Source organism: Drosophila nasuta, chromosome 3, assembly GCF_023558535.2.
Source record: "Drosophila nasuta strain 15112-1781.00 chromosome 3, ASM2355853v1, whole genome shotgun sequence".
NCBI lineage: Eukaryota > Metazoa > Arthropoda > Insecta > Diptera > Drosophilidae > Drosophila > Drosophila nasuta.
The window spans coordinates 24,638,014-24,657,360 of NC_083457.1; the positions used below are offsets into that span (position 1 = coordinate 24,638,014).

The window sequence follows — 19,347 nt, forward strand, 5'->3', positions numbered from 1 at the left end:
GAACTGCGCGTGCACAGAACGTCGAGTTGGTCACATCAGCGAGATACAGATACAAATTTGTGTGAGATACTCGTACGCAACTACAACAACAAGAAACAAGCAGAATAACAAAAGCGAATTGCAGCTGCAAACTGGAATTTAGCCAATCGACAACAACATTTTGTGTGTTAAGTGAAAAACTAAAGAAACTTGAAGCTGAAAACAACAAAATAAAGCTGCAACAATTCAAAAACTTTCGAAATCTAGCAACATAGAAAAGTAGTTCAAGCGTTTATTGTTGTTGTTGTCGTCTAAGTTGCCGTTGCAAATTTGTGAAACGAAAAAAAAGAAACAAGCTAATATCTTCGTGTACCCCTGTTCGCCGCCCACTGTTCAGTAGTGAAAAGATACAGATACAAAGTTGAGATAGAGATACATCGAGAGAGAGAACGAATGAGTGAACGCGCGTGATAGAAAGAGAAACGAGACCAAGCCAAGCGAAAGCGAAACGCCACAAAGTGCAATTTCTATTTTTCGCGAAAAGCACAACAAAATAAACACAAAATCACAAAAGAGAAAAGCAAAATACATCGTCAACAACAACAATTTGGAATCGGAATTGCAACGCAGGAAGTTCCATAAACACGAAACGCAAAAACGAAAAGAAAAGAAATTTATAAACAAAGATATATCAGCGGATGTCGTCGGCGATTTGAGCAAAGCCATAAAAGTATTACAGCGATTTTTGGATTAAACCTAAAAACTAGGTAAGTTTCACATAACGCCCCAAGGGGACTTTCCGAACAGTCGATCACGGCAAAACTCAAGTGACTGCGAAGGTTTCATTCACAACAACCAACAACAAGCAACCTAACAATATATGGTTAAGTATTATAATAATAATTATTGTTGTTGCTGTTGCTGTTGCTGTTGCTCGCCTCATAAAGGTTGTTTAAACGTTGTTTGACATGTTGAAGAATGCGCTCAAATCCCAATAATAGTTGTTGTTATATTTCTTCTTCTCATGTATCTCAGTTGCCTTGTAGCGTGTTTCGTTTTTTTTCTCTTCTCTGTTTCTTTTTTTTCTGTGACTTGCTAATTGACCTCTAAAAGGTGCTCCGTAATTTTATCTATACATATAAATGTTGTAGCTGTTTACCTCCTATATACCAAAAGACCATTCAAATTAACATAAACGAAACCTTTAACGATCAATGCAAAACGCAAAATCAACGATAAATTGTTGTAAAAATTGAAAGGCATTCGATACGTTCGTTGAAGAAGATGTTAAACATCTTAAATGGACCTTGAGCTAGAATGGGAATAGCTAAATAGATTTGGTTAGTTAGTTGTATAACAGAGGGTATTATCGATTGGGGTTAAAAGCAAAGGCTTTGGATTGATTTTCATTTTTTTGAACCTTGAGTTAATGGATTGTTCATTGAAATGAGAAAAATAAATGTTGAAATTGAAAAAAAAGTATAGAAAATATTAATATTTATTTAACTATTTGCACTATATTTAACTTAAATACCTTATAACAAAAATGCATAACTATAACTTTCCAATTTGAACTCTTAACTTTTCTAAGGCCAACTGCCTTTCTAACGCAATTAGCCGCATTACAAAGTCTCTACTATGGAGAGATCGACAAAAGTTGCGCGAGTATCTCAAAGATACAAAAACCTTTGTCATGCACTTCTTGGCATTTTCGACTCAATGTGCAATCGCCATGACCGAGTTAAGCGGTTTTGGCTATGAAAAACTAACAACACAATTGTCAAGAGAGAATATAACTGGCAACAGTTGTTGTCACCGTAGAGGAGGAGAGAACGGTACAAAAAAAAGGGGGGAAAGAAGAACAGAAGTAACCACAAATAACAAAGCGACACTCGAAATGCCAAGACGGCAGCTGCAAAAAATGAAAATAAAGAACTGAAACAGCGGCGAACAATTTTCAAACTGCACAAAGAGCTATAAGAGTAGCCTAAGCCAGTCAAGCGGATAGAGAAGGCAGATGAAATGACTGAGAAAGAGAGCGAGAGAGAGAGGGACAGGGAGAGAGAAGTCGACTTTAAATGCATTTTGGGCGATTGTTTCCCTTTTGTTGCCCGCATTTTATGAATGCGCGCGCATGCTCAAAAGGATGTAGCCAAGTCTTGCTCTCGCTCTCGGTCTTCACTGTAATCTCTTTGCAGCTGCTGCCAAAGTATAGTATATAACAAAAAAAAACGCACCTGGCACAAATTCTTAATTAATTCCGTCTCAACTCAGTTCGGTGTTCTTTTTCTCTCTCTCTCGCTGATTCATGCGCCCAGTTAGTGACCCACTAAAGGAAATAACAAGCGCCTGACGTATCGCTTCACAACATTTTTAACTGCAATTCGAAGATACGACTCTTGATATGAGTTAGCTGCCAAAACAGGGGTGCGGCAGCGTCAGCGAGGGGGAGCGGCGGCAGAGTGTGCTATGGGGCATGCCCAATGTCGAACGCTATTTACTTTAGTAGACAGCTCTGATAAGAGTTCGCCGGAGTCGCGTCAGTTTCCTGCTCAAATCGACTTTGATTTTGACACTGTGCTGCATATAGCTGGCAACGACTCAATGTAAACACTACAGTCATCATTGCTTATGACGAACAGGTGACTGTACTCTTAGAAGAAATTCAAACTACAGAGCGATATTTCAATTGCGAGTTATTCTGTTAAAAGAAATGAAATCTTCTATTCGTCTGACCGTCTTTTTTAATATAAAAATATCCGACAGTATTCGAGAAAGTTTCATGAAATCTGGAATACAAATTGCTGTGAAATAGACACACTTAAAATTTATAATTAATGTAGGAAGAGTTTAGTTTACATTTGTTCATTTTCCTGAATTAAAAATGCTGCCCGTGTGACCGTCTTCTTAAACTGAATAGTATTCGAGCTAGTAACTTAAAATTTGGAATATAAATTACTCTGAGAATAAATTTCTCCTAGAAAAATCAAACCTGATGTCCGTCTGTCCACCTTCCTAAACACAATAATCTTCCAGATTATTATATGTAGCGAGCAACTTTAAATTTTGAATATTTAAATTGAATGTTAAAGAAGTTTAGTTTTCAGTTCTTTGGCTGTCCGAATTGAAATCGCTGTTTGTCTTTTTAAACATATACATAAATCTCTGATAGTAATCTAAATATTAACTTTAAATTTGGAATATAAATTGCTATGAATTGACACACTTGAAATTTAAAAGGAATGTTAAGTGAGATTAGTTTAGCATTTGATAATTTCTCTACCTTGCAAGCTACTTTCAAGCTTTAAATCTTATCATAAAGTCGCATACCTTTCTACAATATTTCACACTTCTAAAGAACATATGGTAAATTTACGCCTTTTCAGCGAATAAAGAATGCAATTATATTGCAATTCCTGAAACTTCCAGCAAAAGTTATACAGAATTTCAGTTGCGTTTTGTGATTTATACGACAGTCGAGTCACGTATATCGCTAAGATAGAGAGCTAGCTGCAAGGGGCGCATCTTTGGTTGCGCCTCTGTGGATGCTGCATGGCGCGTGTCGTGGCGCAGCTCTTGTCAGGGGGGCATGCATCGTTGGCCGCGACACGTGTGGGGCGTGAAAAGACAGCGCCTGATTCAGTCCAAAAAAAATCTATGCGTACAGCAGACAAACAACCTCCATCTCATCATCATCATCATCATCATCATCATCATCATCATGATCATCATCAAAGCATTTGCATCTGCATTTTTATTTAATTTCCAACTAAATATTTACGCGCTAGTTGGGGGAGGAGGGGTGGGGAGGGGAGGGAAATGCATTTGGCGCCATTTGCTTTATTTTTAAAACGAGGAAAAGTCGTCACACATCCGTCCATCAACTGCGTCGCCCTCATGCAAATGATGAATGGGAATGCTATGAGCTACAGCCTCCTACAGCAGTCAATTCATGCTCTCTCCCCCTCTCCCCTTGCCTGGCTGCCCTTTAGCTGATCTAGACCCCAGTCAGGGCTTTTGCAGACGTCAGGCAGACGCCGTTGCAAGTTTGCTGGCAGCGACAGCGTTACATGATTTGTAATATCAGCACAACACACACACATACACACACAGAGAGAGTGTTTGTGTGGGAATCCGGTTTGTTGTTGCTCGGCGCGGCTGGCAAAATGTTTATTTTTAACAATTTTCAGCCGATTATCATCTGTCGTCTGCCGTTGTTCTTGCTTGTTGTTGTATGCACTCTGCGAACATGTTTATTTTGCCTTGAATTGCAGCCAAGAAATCAACACACACACACGAATTTTCAATTAACCAATTTTTGGTCAATTTCTGGCATCGGGGGGCGAGAGCGAGGGGGCGTGGCCTTCGGTCCCTTTTTTCCACATGGCCGAGCACAAAACGTCTTCAGCTGGAAATTCCAAGTCAAATTCGAAGCAAGAACAAGCACACAACGCGATAACGACGAACGACAACGAAATTTACTTAAGAGGAAGCGCATAATTTAGCAGGCAGCTAAGCAAGTGTATCTATCTATGAGATACATTTGTCGTATCCGTGAGATGCCGTGCGCCAGAGCTGCTGCTTCAACTGCTTCAAACTGTAATCAAATTAATGGCAGCTCGCAAAATTTACATAGTTTCCATTTCGTTGCTGTTGTTCTTGTTGTTGTTGTCTTTGTCCAGCATTTGATAAGTAAACAAATAAACATGTCAGCAAATTTAAGAGTTGCTTTGAGCTAAAGATACCCTGTAGATATTTGATAGCTACAAGTAAACTTTTTTTTGTATATGTTTGGAGCAAAAAAAAAAAAGAGAAAGAGTTTCCCTGTTTGCTGAGCAATTTAAACATCAAAGAACTTTGAAGCGTAGTAGACATATAAACTTTGAGATACTCTATATAATTATTGTATTAAAGAAAGCTAGAATGTTTATTGATATTATTCATATAATACAACTGAACTAAAATAAATAAAAAATGTCGAATATCAAATTGCAATTTAGAAGATTATTTTATGAAATCCACAATTCTTAATTTGTTTCTTGCATACCCTGTTTCTATACTTGTTTAGAGGGTATAGCAAATCTGACTGCGAAATGCGAAATTGAGCAAAGTTTAAGATGCTTTCGCAAAGTTCGCGGTAGATGAGTTCTTCAAAAAACGGAAGCGACCTGCAGATATAAAGATGGGAGGCGTCAACAGACAAATACACTCATGACGAAACGTGTGTGTGTGTGTGTGTGTGTGTGTGAGAGTGTGTGGGGAGCAAATTACGCACTTAAAGTGCTCGCCAAATGACAGGAAACGCGTCATTTTTACGAACTTCAAATTACGATTTTACGTTTCGTCGTTTTCTCTTGTTGTTTTTGCTGTTGCTTGTTTGTTGTTGTTGCTGTGTTGTGTTGTGTGTGTGCTCACTTGAAGAAGCAAAACAGCAGCAGTGTGTGAGTGCGATGTTTATATAGTTGCTGCCACTAAGTAGCAACAACAACAACAACAACAACAACAATAACAGCAACGGGCGACAGTGCAAAGTGCAGACGTCAACGTAATTAAAACTGCCAGCAATTGTATCTGTATCTGCAAGTTGTTGTCGCACGCATATGTGCGACTGTGTGTGTGTGTGTGTGCGTATCTGTGTGTGTTTCCTTTTGTGCATCCTGTGCGCGGGCGGAGGCGGATATGCGCACATTGCACAGACTTCCTGTCATTGACGCCGACACAAAACTCGACTGACTGCGACTAGAACTCGGTAACAGAAAACCATTTCCTACCCGGGACTACAGAGGCAAGCATAGGCATATAGGGACCAAAAGAGCGCGACCCTGGACAAAAGACGCGTGCTAAGCACGAACCCCATGAAAGCCACAAACAACACGACACGAACATCGAAGAAGAACGAATGCCAATGTCGGCAGGTCGCGTCACTTTTGGGCTGTTGACAAAATACACGACGCACACGAATCAATCAGACAGCAAGTCGAGTGCGAGTGTGTGTGTGTGTGTGTGGGTTAATGATTTCAGCTGTTGTTGTTGCTGGATGCAACGGAAGCGCAGGCGACACATGTGGCATGCAACTGACAGCAGACACATTTGCTGCCGATTGACATTGCTGTCGCTTTTGGGCAACAGTGCCAATTGATGTGATCTCAGTTAAACTTCCCAAGAGCAATTTGCAACATTTCACACGCTTAATCAACAACTTAAGCGAATGAATTTGCATACTGCTTGCATTTAACAGTTCGATTAGCAAGCTTTAACAACAGTTATCGGTATTCTGTTTGCACTTAACAGCAGACTTTAACAGCAGTTATCGGTATGCATATCGCACACCACACACGACGGCACGCTGTTATCGTCTATCGAAATGTAAAGCAAGCACCACACAAGACGCTCACCTTTATATTCAAATGCACGCAACCTTTGCGCTAATGACATGCCATATTAATCGACTTAGTCAAACATTGGGGAATTTTTATGGCATCCGCTGTTGCACTGACTCACAGGCTTTTATTTGGGCGTAGGTTATCTTTCTTGCTCTTTCTTTTTTTTTTGGGTTGCATTCATTGACATGTTGTTGGCTTTCAGACAACTTGTTCTAGGCCCTTTTCCCAATTCATATGTTAATTTCACACAGACTCCAGCATAGACAAACAAACAAGTCGAAAAGACAACAAGTGGCACTTTCTTTGTGTGTGGCTGCTGCATGGACAACAAACAACGAACAGAAGAGTTTTTTCTTCATTTAATATTTGCTGTTGCTTCATTTCATTTGTTTATGCGACGACCAACGAATGCAACGCGATTCGTGGGAAACTTGTGTGTTGTGTTGTGCTCAGACTACAATTAAATGTGCTGGGCCAGCAAAGTGGAAGCTCCTTGGCAGATTCTTGGCTTTCGGTTTTACGCACTTCCTTTGACGGAAGCACTTGAAACGCGTTCCGGAAAACTATTAACGCAGGCAAATGACAAATGGGCTAAGCTCAAGGGTTCCACCGGGCTTCTTCCCCCTTTAAACTATACATACATACTTTATGTATATGTATGTATGTTGTATGTATGTTTGCATGATGTGAACACTGTGTGAAATGAAATCACTGTTGATGCCCCCGCGGCTTCCATTCGCTTCGCATTCGCACCTTTTCAGTTCAGTTCGGTTTCGGTTTGGTTTGGTTTCAGCTTTAACTTCAGCTATAACTCAGACTGTGCGCTTTGTTTCTGTATTTCTACCTTTCGGTGCGGCGGATGTTTTGCTTGTCATTTTTGCGAATTTCATTTTTAATTCCATTCGCATTTGCTGTTTGTGTAAAAGTTTTGCTATTGCTTTGCGTTTTTTTTTTCGTTTTTTCGCCTTTGTTTTGCTCGCTATATTCGTCGCCGCCGCCTTCGCCGCTACCGCCCGCTTTGCTAATTGTTTCCGCTTACCGATTCTGATTGTTATCGTAATCGATGCCATTCCGGTTTGGCGCTTGCCTTTTTAATGCCACCGCACAAGCGAACCACTCAGCCATCAAACCACTGTACCACCGCCAAAACAACAGCAGTTAGCCAGTCAGCTAACCAAATGTGGGCCAATTATTCAAATGTGGCCATGGCTGGCACTCACTTGTAGTCGCTGTCTGTTGTTATTGTTGTTTTTTGCTTTTGCTTTTGCTTTTGCTTTTGCAATTGCGATTGCGTTTGCTGTTACTGTTGTTATCGATATGACAGAGCAGCGTAATGATTATTCAGCGCTTCCTTTCGCGTGTGACCCCGCCCCGTCACAACCGTACGTCCGCCCCATATATTTTTCGATGCCAGCAAGGTCAGATTTAATTTTGCGCTACAATAACAAAATATCATTCAAAAGCAGCAGCCACAACAACAACAATAATAATAACATCAATGAGCAGCACCAATTGAGTCGCAGCGAAGTCGCAATACTCTAACAGCGCTGTTAACTGATCGCAGCTGTTAAGAGGCTACTTAACAGAGCTGCCAACTGTTGCGAAATATTAACTCTTTAAAATAAATGAAATTTATGTATGTTTGCATTACACTCGCTATTTTTTTTTAGAATGACTCACTATCTAAGTGAATGACCAAAGCTGGTGACAAAGTTATAATGCTCTTTGTCTGATTAAAGACAAATCAAATTGCACGTACAATGCGGCGTATGCGTATTATTGTTGCCGTTGACGCGATTAAACAATTGTCCAGTTGTGAAAGCATTTCCGCCACTTGAGTTCTGCCCATATAAATACAGACATATACACTATATATTATGCATTATACAGTATATACACATCCCCCTTTTGCTAATGAGTCACTTCCATTAATCAGCGGCATTTCTATCTTTCATTGCAGTGACCGATTGTTCCTCTTTCTGTTTGTGTGTGTGTGTGTGTGTGCGAAAGTCCAGCAGAATGCAAGTGGAGGCCAGTTACCCGAAATACGCCGGACGCGTGCCGCCTTTGGATCTGTCGCAAGTCAACGCCGGCCAGGAGCAGCAACTGCAACAGCTGTGGGCAACAAATGCGGCTGTGGCAGCAGTTGCGATGAAGCAACGTCATCATCCCTATCAAGTGCTAAGTGATAAGTGTCGCAGCGGTGCGGCGGCAGTGATCAGCGATGACAACAACAACAACAGCAGCATCGCCAACGGCAACAGCCAAACGAACCTGCACCATCATTCAATGGGCTCCGATGGTCTGCCCCTCGATCCGCGCGATTGGACGCGTGCCGATGTCTGGAAGTGGCTCATCAACATGGCCGTCTCCGAGGGCCTCGAGGTGACGCCCGAGCTGCCCCAGAAGTTCCCCATGAACGGCAAGGCCCTGTGTCTGATGAGCCTCGACATGTACTTGTGTCGTGTGCCCGTCGGTGGCAAGATGCTCTATCGTGATTTCCGTGTGCGACTCGCTCGCGCCATGACGCTGCTCTCCTAGCTGCTAACTGCTAGCTGACTAGCGAACTGACTATCACCTAACCAGGTTGTACATATACATAGTATACATAATATCTTATAAACATAGAGAGTACTATATACATACATAAATACTATATAGACACTTTAGTTAGTTTCATCTTAGCCCTAACTAGTCGCTAGTGCTCCTAGTCTTAAGCCTTAGACCTAAAACGCATTTGCTTATTCGCTTAAGTGGTTGAAGAAGCCACCTGCCCAGCTCTGGGATGATCTGCTCAAGGCGGGTGGACTTCAAATGCTGTCCTATTAGTCATTTAAGTTCCATACGATGAAAATATAAAATGAAATTTTATGAAATCAAACACGAAATTTGTGGTTTTTCTTTCAATGAAATGGGAATGGGAATATAGCGAAAAAATACTAAAAATATACCAATAGCTATATTTGGTATAATTCATTTACATTTAAAATATACTACAGAGTGCAATATATACCATTTGGTCAACCAAAGCAATGAAGAACCGAACTTTGCATCCGTTGTTCGGCATATAACATTATTTTCAGAAAAACTTATACATTTGTTAGTATCAGAAATTATTTCTATAATGCAAATAATAATATTCTCATGAAAACAAAAAACCATTAAATAAAACACAAGAAGATTATACTATTATTTTGTGTAATCGATTAAACACTTCATTAGAAAATGGGATATCAAGTGCAAAAAATGTAAAGAGATCAGGCCAATTTATTCATTTATACTTAAACAAATAAACTTTTAAAAATATAACAATGTAAGAAGCAATATTTAATCTAAAATTTCTTTGACTGAAATATGTTCTTAAAATGTATACAATATTTGCAAATAGAAAAATAGAAAAAGTTTGCTGCTTACCAATAATAGAAAAAGATTGAAGAGTTTATTAATTGAGTACATCAAATTTTGAAGCAAAATTGCTGTGAAAATCATTACTGATCTTCGACTATTAATTTCATAGAAATTTGGAAATACAGTTTTGCAAAAAAGGAAACAAATCTTGATGTAAAATAAACACAAAAAGTGTAGACACAATTAAAAGTAACTGAACAATTTTCAAAGGCTTTCGCAGAATCTCTTAATAGTGCAAAAACAATATGAAAATTATCTTTTTATAAATCTCTTTATATCTGAATCTGAGCCCTAGACTTATTTCAGCATTTATGTGAATAAATAAATGTACACAGTTATCACAGAGTTCAAGAGAATTCGAGTTGTTTTTATTTTTATCAAAATTTAATGTGAAAGAAGTTCTGAGCTAAAGGCAAGCTTTGCAAATACTAACAATGGACAGTTAGCATGAAATGATAAAGCTAATCCAACAGCTAGATAACTTGGAGAGAAGAGAATACTTAATCCATACATCAATCACTGAAAGTGCATTATCATTGGCCACTTTCTAGATTGCTACAAGTGTTGGTCTTTAGTTGGTGTTTTATGTTCTGTTTATGTCTTTCACAATGCTGAAGGGAACTAGTAAATCTACTAGAGAGAAAGAGAGAGAGAGAGAGAGAGAGAATCGGAGATGGAGACCCATTGACATGTTAAATTCGTTGCCCAATTAACACATCATTAAGGTTAAACGAGAAATGCTCTCAGACACAGACACAATCGAATCAGAGACTCAACTCAGTCGGCACTCAATGAAGTGCAATAAACTCGTTGTTATTGTAGCCACGAAGAAGAAGTTGATGTTAACGTTTTGTTTAGATTTATCTACGCACCGCAGTAGATCACCCATGATGTTTATTTGTAGAGTATGCTCGTGATTAATGTCTAGTTTCCCTACCCAAAAATAGGAAATAAATGAGCGGCGAATTCAATTGAGTAGCTAAGCGAACTGTGGGCGTTGTTCTTGAGACTGAACTGAACTGAAAAAAAAAGGTTTCCACAGTGCGAGTATAATTGCGGTCTCAAGCTCTTTTTTTTATCGTTTCGCAAATAATAGTTGAGCAATTATGACAACGACAATAACAAATAAAAATAATAATAATCATAATAATGATAATCAGCCGCAACGGTAGTCAAATAGAACCAGCAATGAAAAAAGATAGCGCAGCTAGACAATGAGACGAGGAGGGGCAGAAAGAGAGTCAGGGAGGGAGTGTGGCAGTGTAGAAGAGAGGTTCGTAGTTGGTTGCTGATTCAAGCGCTTCATCCGCCCGTGCATCCGCTCGTTTCTGTTTCTGTTTCGCTTTTCTATGAATGAGCAGCCACAGCTACAACAGCAGATACAGATACAGATACAACTGCAGATATAGAGATACAGATACACATACACATGCTGCTGCTGTGTCTTCCTGTATGCCTCACACCACATGCCATGTGGCTCTCATTGTCGCTGCTGTTGTAACTTTGGAACTTTGCATTTAGTGCAGTTTTATGAATTTGTCTGTTTTCAATTCTCCCGATCTCTCCCTCTCTTTCTCTCTCTCTCTCTCGCACTCTGTCGCATCCGGGATGTTGTTTGTGCCGTCTCTCAAAGGTAAAAGGAAGTCAAACAAATGGGCCACTAACAGCAGCAGCAACAACAACAACAACAACGACTTACCTTTGGCAGCTACCTTGTAATATGAAACAGATGTTCCAGACAAACATAAAAAAAAAGAAGATAACTCAAAGAACGTGCCACATGCCACAGCTGACGCAGCACAAATATTTCATTATCAATCCATCAGCTGGCCATGAAATTTCCCAATTATTAACAGTCTACAACAGTTTGTACAAATTGAATATTTTTATACAACTTTTTCATTAAACACACGAAATTCAAAATGTCAGCGACTGTCCAGGAAAATGTGAAGAGGTTAGTTTAAGATGCAAATTTTCCCTTCCTTTCTTCAACTTAAACGTTGCTTTATAGTGAAATCTCTGCTCAGAATATGAGTTCAGCAGTGAAGCAGGCGCCAAGTTCCTTTGGCTTGGCACGCACATCTGATCTGCCTGACAAAAAGGAGGATGCCGAACATTCTATGCCACCAAAGAAATCTATGCCTCCGAAGAAATCAATGCCACCTAAAAAGACTGCCAAGAAAGAATTGCCTAAGGCAAACAGCTTTCAGTTGGATGAAGTTCTGCAGGAGCAGCCAAGCGATGATGGCAGCGATTATTTGCTGGATGAAGAGGACGTAATGACACCCAAAGAAAAGGAAACTTTTCGGCAATTTCAATACGATAGCTTAGTGCAGCAATCTAATGTGGCACCTGAGCCACAGCAGCCAGAGCCTCCTTATGTACCCTATCGTAAGTGGGTGTAACCCTTGCTTAATGCTATACACAGAGAGAAAAAATGTAGATTGAAAATTAGTTTGCAAATCTTGATTTAAGATTTCGATCTTTAAAAAATCTTGAAATCTTTAGATTTGATTTTTAAGATTACAAACATCTTATTGTAAGATTAAAATCTTACTCTAAGATTAATTGAATCAAGATTTTTATGCTAAATTCGCATTTTAAGATAAGATTTGATTCCAAATTGAAAAAAGATTGCAAATCTTGATTTAAGACCTTTTCTTGGTTTATTTTTGATATCATATCTTGAGTCGAGATTTAATTTTTAGATTTTAACACGTTTTTTCTTGTTTCATCCACAGCTGATAAGGTGCTCATCATTGTCTGCATTCTGGCACTTGTCCTCAGTATTGGTCTCATTATTATCGATGCCAACTATTTTCCAATTTTCTAACAAATGAGTGGCTGTCAATCAAACGGTTATTTCTTGTGGTCTAAATTTGAGTTATAATTATATATGGGATGTCAATAAAAAAACAGTTCTCGTATATCCCGCATTTCGTTACTTAATCGTACACTTAAATGAATTAAGCACTTAGTGAATATCATCAAATGTAATTACTTATTATACCCGCTACCCATAGAGTAATATAGCTTTATGTCTGCAGGAAATGTATATAATAGGCAAGAAGAGTCGTCTCCGACCCCATAAATATACCAACTATAGCCTTCGGTATATATTTTCTTGGTATTTTTATAATATTAGCTTTCTGGTACTAATTTTTTTGCAAATCGACCTCTAAGCAGGAAACCTCATCTTAATTTAAATTATAAATATATATGCATCAAATATTTATTTTAAATATCTAACAAATGACAAAAGACCATAAAAAAGTATTTTATTTTCGTTTGAACCTTTAACAATCAATCATGAACTGTTTCGGAATTTGTCAACAATCATTTAAAAGATAAGTAGATTTCGTAATTATCAAAAATATAGTAGATTTGGCAATAAAAAATAATTTTGGGTTAATCGCATCGGAAGTGGGGTCTTATCAGGCGATATGGTTCATCAACCACTCGATTTTGGCAATCACTTTTTAATGTGCTGGCTTCCACTCATTGTTCAGTGAAGTTATCAATCAGTTCATCGGTCAATCAGTGTATTAGGAAATGCACTTAGCTCAATCAGAGTTTATCGAGCATTTCACAATCGAATCCACTGAGGATATCAAACATGTGTTGGAGAAATATGTGCTTTCACCAATCAATCAAAGAGCCAATATGTCAATCAATGTGTAATCTGTGTGGCGCTGCAAATGCGCTTAGCGAACAACAAAATAAAAACCGGAAAAATTGAAGGAAATGCCGCTTATGTAAAGTAGAATATCCGCCGGCAATGCCGGCAACGGCAACGACGACGTCGACGTCGACGACCGATCGCGACCCGCGAGAGTTGAGTCGCAGCAGTTACGAGGAACGGAAAGCGACGGACGAGGTGCGAAAACAATAAAAAACAACAACAACAAGCGGCGACGAAAACATAACAAAACGGAAGTGGAAGCAGCGAGTGACGGTTCCGTCGAATCGTCATCGTCAACAGAACTGAACCAAACTGAACCGTGTGTGTGTGTGTGTGTGCGCGCCTTCATTCCAATCCATTGTTAAGCTCTCTAACAGATTTTGCCAATTTACCGACAGACAGACAAACGGAGTACTACAAGTAGTTTCCCTCCTCGCTCGCTTTTCCGGCCGATCTTTTCTTGAAATTGATAGGAAATGACTAAACTAAAAAAAGCAAAACGAAAAAGTGAACCACAATACTCAAGTGGTTATTGTGTGTTTGCTTGTTAAGCGTGTTCTAAAGGGGGGGAAATGGAAGAAGGAGTTGCCGAAAAAATAGAAGCACTGAGAACTGAGCAAAGTTCTGCTGGGAAACTGATTGTGCAACTGAAACTCTTAAAGCAGACGCCTCATATATACCACATATATATGTATGTACAAACATATATTTTTCATTTTTCTTTTAATTAGTTCATTCCCACGAATCGACGGCATAAACAAATAAAGTGAATCAACAAATATGAAAAGCTGAAAATGTTTTTCGAGTCTTCGACTCTCTGGCTGCCACACACAATGTGGAAGCTGCCACTTGTTCGTTCTTACGGTTTATTTATGTGGACTTTAGGCAAATGTTGAACAAACTCTGAAGCATTAACATATGAATTGAGCCTGGCTTAAGCCTTAACCCACGCTCCGCAGGTGACTCAGAAGACACCCATAGCGGATGCCATAAACAATTCAAAGTGAGAGAGAGACTCGCTAGGCAACAATTTGTGGAGTGCATGGCCCGCAGGTGACTCGATTAACGATTAGCGATTAACGATTAACGATCAACGCTCAGCGCACGCAATGATATATATTTTCATTTCGAAAATGTTTCTAGCTTCAGGCGGTCCACAGCGGGCGCCTTCGTAGATACATCTATAAACGCAGCGAGTGAATTAATTATAACATTTTTCGATCTCGCTGATGGAGCGACCACCCAATGAAAGAGGCACGAGGGGAGGGACTGGGGGTTCATCATCTAACATTGACGATTTCCGGTCGCGTTAGATGTAGTCACCACTCACACACTTGGCCTCCAGAGCAGCACTTGAAGCTCAGCTCAGTGGGTTTCTCACGCCCACGCTGAGGGAAAGATTGAAGCCATGAAGCCATGAAGCCATGAGAAGGGAAAAGCCAAAAGTTGTGTGTGAAAGACAAAGCGCAGCAAGTGAAGTGACACAGACAAAGACAGAGAGGCAACTGAAACTGTCACTGACATTGCCAACATCACAGCGAAAAAGAGAGGGACGAAGAGAAACAGAGAGAGAGAGAGAGAACAACAGCGCGTATTATGCATATAAACTGAACTGATTGCCATACATAAAAAAGAAGTTCATGGGAACAAAAGTCTTGTGGCTTGACGTAGTCAAGTGTAAAGTGCCTCCGCCTCTGCCGTTGCCTTTGCCTTCCCTCCCTCAGGCCATCGCCATTGTTTCGGCTTGGTGGCTGCAACGTGGGCACATGATGCACGCCTCTCTATCTCTCTCTCTTGTAGCATGTGTGTGAAATGACTCTGTTGAGGAGTAGGAGGAGGCATTAGAGTTGTTTGCTTTCATTGACAGATCCCTTTAGGGCTGCCTAAGTACTACTTACCACGAGTAGCTGGGAACAAAAAAGTCTGCTAAACTTATATGAACTATATTATGAGAATCAATTTTCCACTCTTTAATTTTGAGTTCTTCTATACAAAGTAGCTTAGTTTTAACTATAAAAAAAAACTCTTTTAAAAGATTTGTTTATCTTAATACTCAGATTCATATATTACAAGTATTTACAATCATTTCTTAATCGCAACATATAGTATTCAGGTTCAGATGTTCAGAGGACGTGAAACTATTTCAAATTTGTTAAGTTAATGAAATTTTTGATTTTAATTTTTTTATTATATGTAAGATTTATTTCCAGCTATTTTTCTGAATATTTCGTTTAAATAAAATTAAATATTTTATGCAACAACTTAAACATTATAAATCATCAACTTAAAGTAACTCATTTTATATATAATTGCCTTATATTAACTGTAACTTATAAATAATAATAAATTCAAATAATGATTCAGTCAAGATATTGATATGTTGATATAGCAATGACTGCAAAGGCCTTAAGCTTAAGATTAATGTGTTTCATAGATTTTTAATATATTCTTTACTTTAGGTTTGCGATTACTTGGTATTATTAATATTGCGCGTTATGATTACATTTAAATGTTCATTCTAAGTTTTTAATTGTTTGCCTTTATTATTAAATATAATTAGGCAATTAAAAGTTTTACTAATTCTTTCTTGAAAACACGCATTAATATTACTATTTAAGTAATAAAGTATAGTAAAGTATTCTAAGTTGTTGAATTCATATTATTTTAATGCAAATCTTCTGTTGTTTTTCATATTTTGCTTAAGTTAGAATAAAAGTTCTACCTTTTTAGAATTAATTTTCATTCATCTGCTTAAACATGATTAAGAATTCATATATGTATATTTCATTCTTTAGATTTTGTTTCAATATTATTTTTAAAATATCCTTAAAATAAGGTAAAATAATAACAATTCAAGTTTCGTATTAATTTTCTTTCATCTGATTGTAAGTTTGCTTAGTTTGAATATGATTTATCACTTTATAGACATTCTTATACTTTTTTAAAAACTGTTTACCAATAAAAATAAATAAATAATATAAAACAATTTATGTTCTTATGCGTTGGTCCGTTTAAGGCTTCTAGCCCAAATATTATTGATCAATTTTGAAGACTTTCTAATTTCTCTTTAAAAACAGTTAATTGATATTACCATTAAAAATGAATAAATAATTAAAATGATGCGGATATATAAACATAATTCCATGTGCATAGAGTAACATCCAAGTGATTCCTCATGCAGTTGACAGTGTTGAGGCAGCTGTCATCCTTTGCGGTTCAATTATGTGATTGCATACATGAATAAATAAATAAATAAACAAATAAATATTAATGTCCATATCTGTGTGCCCTTGTAAGGAATGAGGCAAGTAGTTGGGGGCAGCTGCAATGTGTGGGCGTGTCATCACTTTCAATTTTTGTTGTGTTGCTTGCATCGCCATCAATTTGAGTGACACTTCTTGGTCTGTTCGGTTGTTGCTTGTTGCCGCTTTGTTACGCCGCCTGCATGGCCAACGAATGTGGCAAGGAATACATAGACTAGACCGAAATGCCTGTCTGCGTCTTGTCTGCGGCAGCCACAGCAACAGTCACAGCAACATCTACAGCAAAAGTCGCGTCTGCGAGGCTTCCGTTTCCTGCGCATAAATTTTAATGAGGCGGCAGGCGAAGAGGACGAGCAACGAAATATCAATTGAATCGAATGAATTGCCACAGTAAAGAGACATAGAGAAAACAGAGAGGGAGCGCGAGAGAGTGAGAGGGGAACTTGAGGCCAGCCTTGACTTTGGAATAAAAAACACAACAAACATAAACAAAGTCATGGGCAATAAATAAGCGCAACCAGTTTGAGAGTTTTGCCAAAAGTGCAACACAACAGAAAAATGAAGCATGGTGAAAACAGAGGAAAAGCGAAGCGAAAAGTGGCAACATTTTGTTGCGGCTTTTACTGGCTTTTCCCCGAGCATTAAATTCACAGATATGCGAAAAACTTTAAAAACGTTGCAATCTGCAATCGAAACTAGTTTTTCAGGTTCGGCGCATGGCCAAGCAGGCCATCTCCCTCTCTCTCCCTCTCTGTCAACTTCTCTTTCCCTCGCTCTTTAGGTGATTACAACAATTGCAATTGCAGCAGGCGGCAGGCGGCAGCGACGCATGCGCCTCGCATACTTGGGGAGACTCTCGAGTCTCGACTCTCAACTGCGAGACTGGACTTGCTTGGCGAGACATTTAAGGAATGTTAATTGCGCAAAAAACAACAAGAGGAGGAGAAGAAGAGAAAAAAAAAACAGTGCCACAGTAGTAGAAGCAAATATATATCGCGTGATTGTGATGAATATAATGGCACCTAAGATGGCTAGTTGGGTGTCTGCTGGGGCACTCGGTGATACCATAATTATAACATAGTATGATCCCAAGTACGCAAGCGCGTTCGTTGATTGCGTCTCCAGTAGTCGAGTACTTCTAGTTCTTCACTTTTTCTGTAGTTGTTGTAGACCTAAAAACCAACGAAGCAAAAAGAGCTGAGAAAATCTTACACGCTGCTCGAATTATAAGTCGTCGACATTCTTGGCTGCAGAAAACCGAGAAAAATGAGGCAGCAAAATAGAATTAGAGTTGCTCTGCTCTGTATCTGTATCTTTGTATCTGTATCTGTAGCTCCAGCTGTAGCTGTATCTATTGCGATGCCTCTGACTCGGTTGTTATTGCAAAAACAACTTGAGAGCTCTTTGAATGTATCTTGGGTGTCTTTGCTCGCTCGGCGTCGCAGTCAGTGGAGCGGGGCGAGGCACACGGAAGCCATAAGCTACTGCACGCTGTTTGCTCTAACTCTGACAAAACCATCAGCGTCGTCGACGTCTGGAAGATTTCTCTGTTTTGGCATTTTGCTGGGCTGTTGAACCCATCATCCATCCCATCAACAGCAGCAAGGCGCTCGAGCGTGCGCAAAAGGTGGTCGGCCCTGTTATGGGCCACAAAAGATCGCAGACTGTTGATGTGGTGTAGTCTAGAGAAGACGGAATACCATCGAAGTGCTTGATGATAAACATGTTCGCCAAAGGATGCAGTGGAAATCAATCAAACAGCTGCAAAGATTATGATATGCTCATGCGTGCAAATCACCCAAAATTACAGGAAGCAAAGCGCAAAAGCACTTGCCGAAATGGTCCCGAAAAATCATTCAATTATGCTGAAACTTTTGCCACAGGCACAACTCATACAATCAACCACAACATCGACAACATCCTTGTTGCTGTCAATATACCCCAGGTGCATCAATAAAGGGGCGTGTCGCTCGGGAAGGAGGGGAGCAACAATTACGCAAGCAGATTAAACCGATCGCCACTTGTTGTCCCTATTCTTTTAAGGTCAGCCACTTGATAATTTACGAGAGGATGTGTGCTCCAAAATCTCTGCACGCAAATGGGGTCACGCCCTCAGGTTATTGTTATTTATCCCAATTATTGTTGCACCGTCTGTCGATATACCACACACATTTAAGTAGGGGAAAGGCAAATTCAAATTGCGCAACAAGTATTGCGCGCAGTTTTATCGACTGCTTGCTGATGCAACTTCTAGTGTCTGGTTTAGGTTTTAACAGCGTCTGTTAACATAATTCAGCAACGGTCGATAAATCGATAGGCAGTGTTGTATCTACTTTTTAGTATAAAAATACTGCTGTCAGCTACCCGCTTTATACTTCACTGCTAACTGTATGGAAAATGAGCCGAGTTGTAATTGTCACATTATGCCACAAATCTTATTTTACTTAAGGTAGTTTTATATATGGAAGAAGGACACTCGAATATTGAGGCAAATGCTTACGTTGCCGACCATGTATTTGAAAAACACAAATAAAAAGCTTTTGAGAACCACAGACGCTATTTCCACTGATGTGCAACCAGGTGGCAAGTCTGCACGTCTCTTTACTTCAGTATATACCATCAGAGTAAAAAC

At 39.2% G+C, this 19,347-nt stretch overlaps 2 protein-coding genes across 2 annotated transcripts; both read left to right on the forward strand.

The window, feature by feature from the left end:
* LOC132792219 (uncharacterized) lies at window positions 1-9,234 on the forward strand. Its single transcript, XM_060801480.1, has 2 exons — window positions 1-746; window positions 8,323-9,234. Exon 2 carries the CDS (start codon window positions 8,382-8,384, stop codon window positions 8,901-8,903), a length of 522 nt encoding a protein of 173 aa, XP_060657463.1. The 5' UTR covers window positions 1-746; window positions 8,323-8,381; the 3' UTR covers window positions 8,904-9,234.
* A 2,363-nt stretch (window positions 9,235-11,597) lies between these two features.
* LOC132790836 (uncharacterized) lies at window positions 11,598-12,690 on the forward strand. The gene is made up of 3 exons (XM_060799548.1): window positions 11,598-11,724; window positions 11,782-12,161; window positions 12,512-12,690. Exons 1-3 carry the CDS (start codon window positions 11,693-11,695, stop codon window positions 12,601-12,603), a joined length of 504 nt encoding a protein of 167 aa, XP_060655531.1. The 5' UTR covers window positions 11,598-11,692; the 3' UTR covers window positions 12,604-12,690.
* The last annotated feature ends 6,657 nt before the right edge of the window (window positions 12,691-19,347 follow it).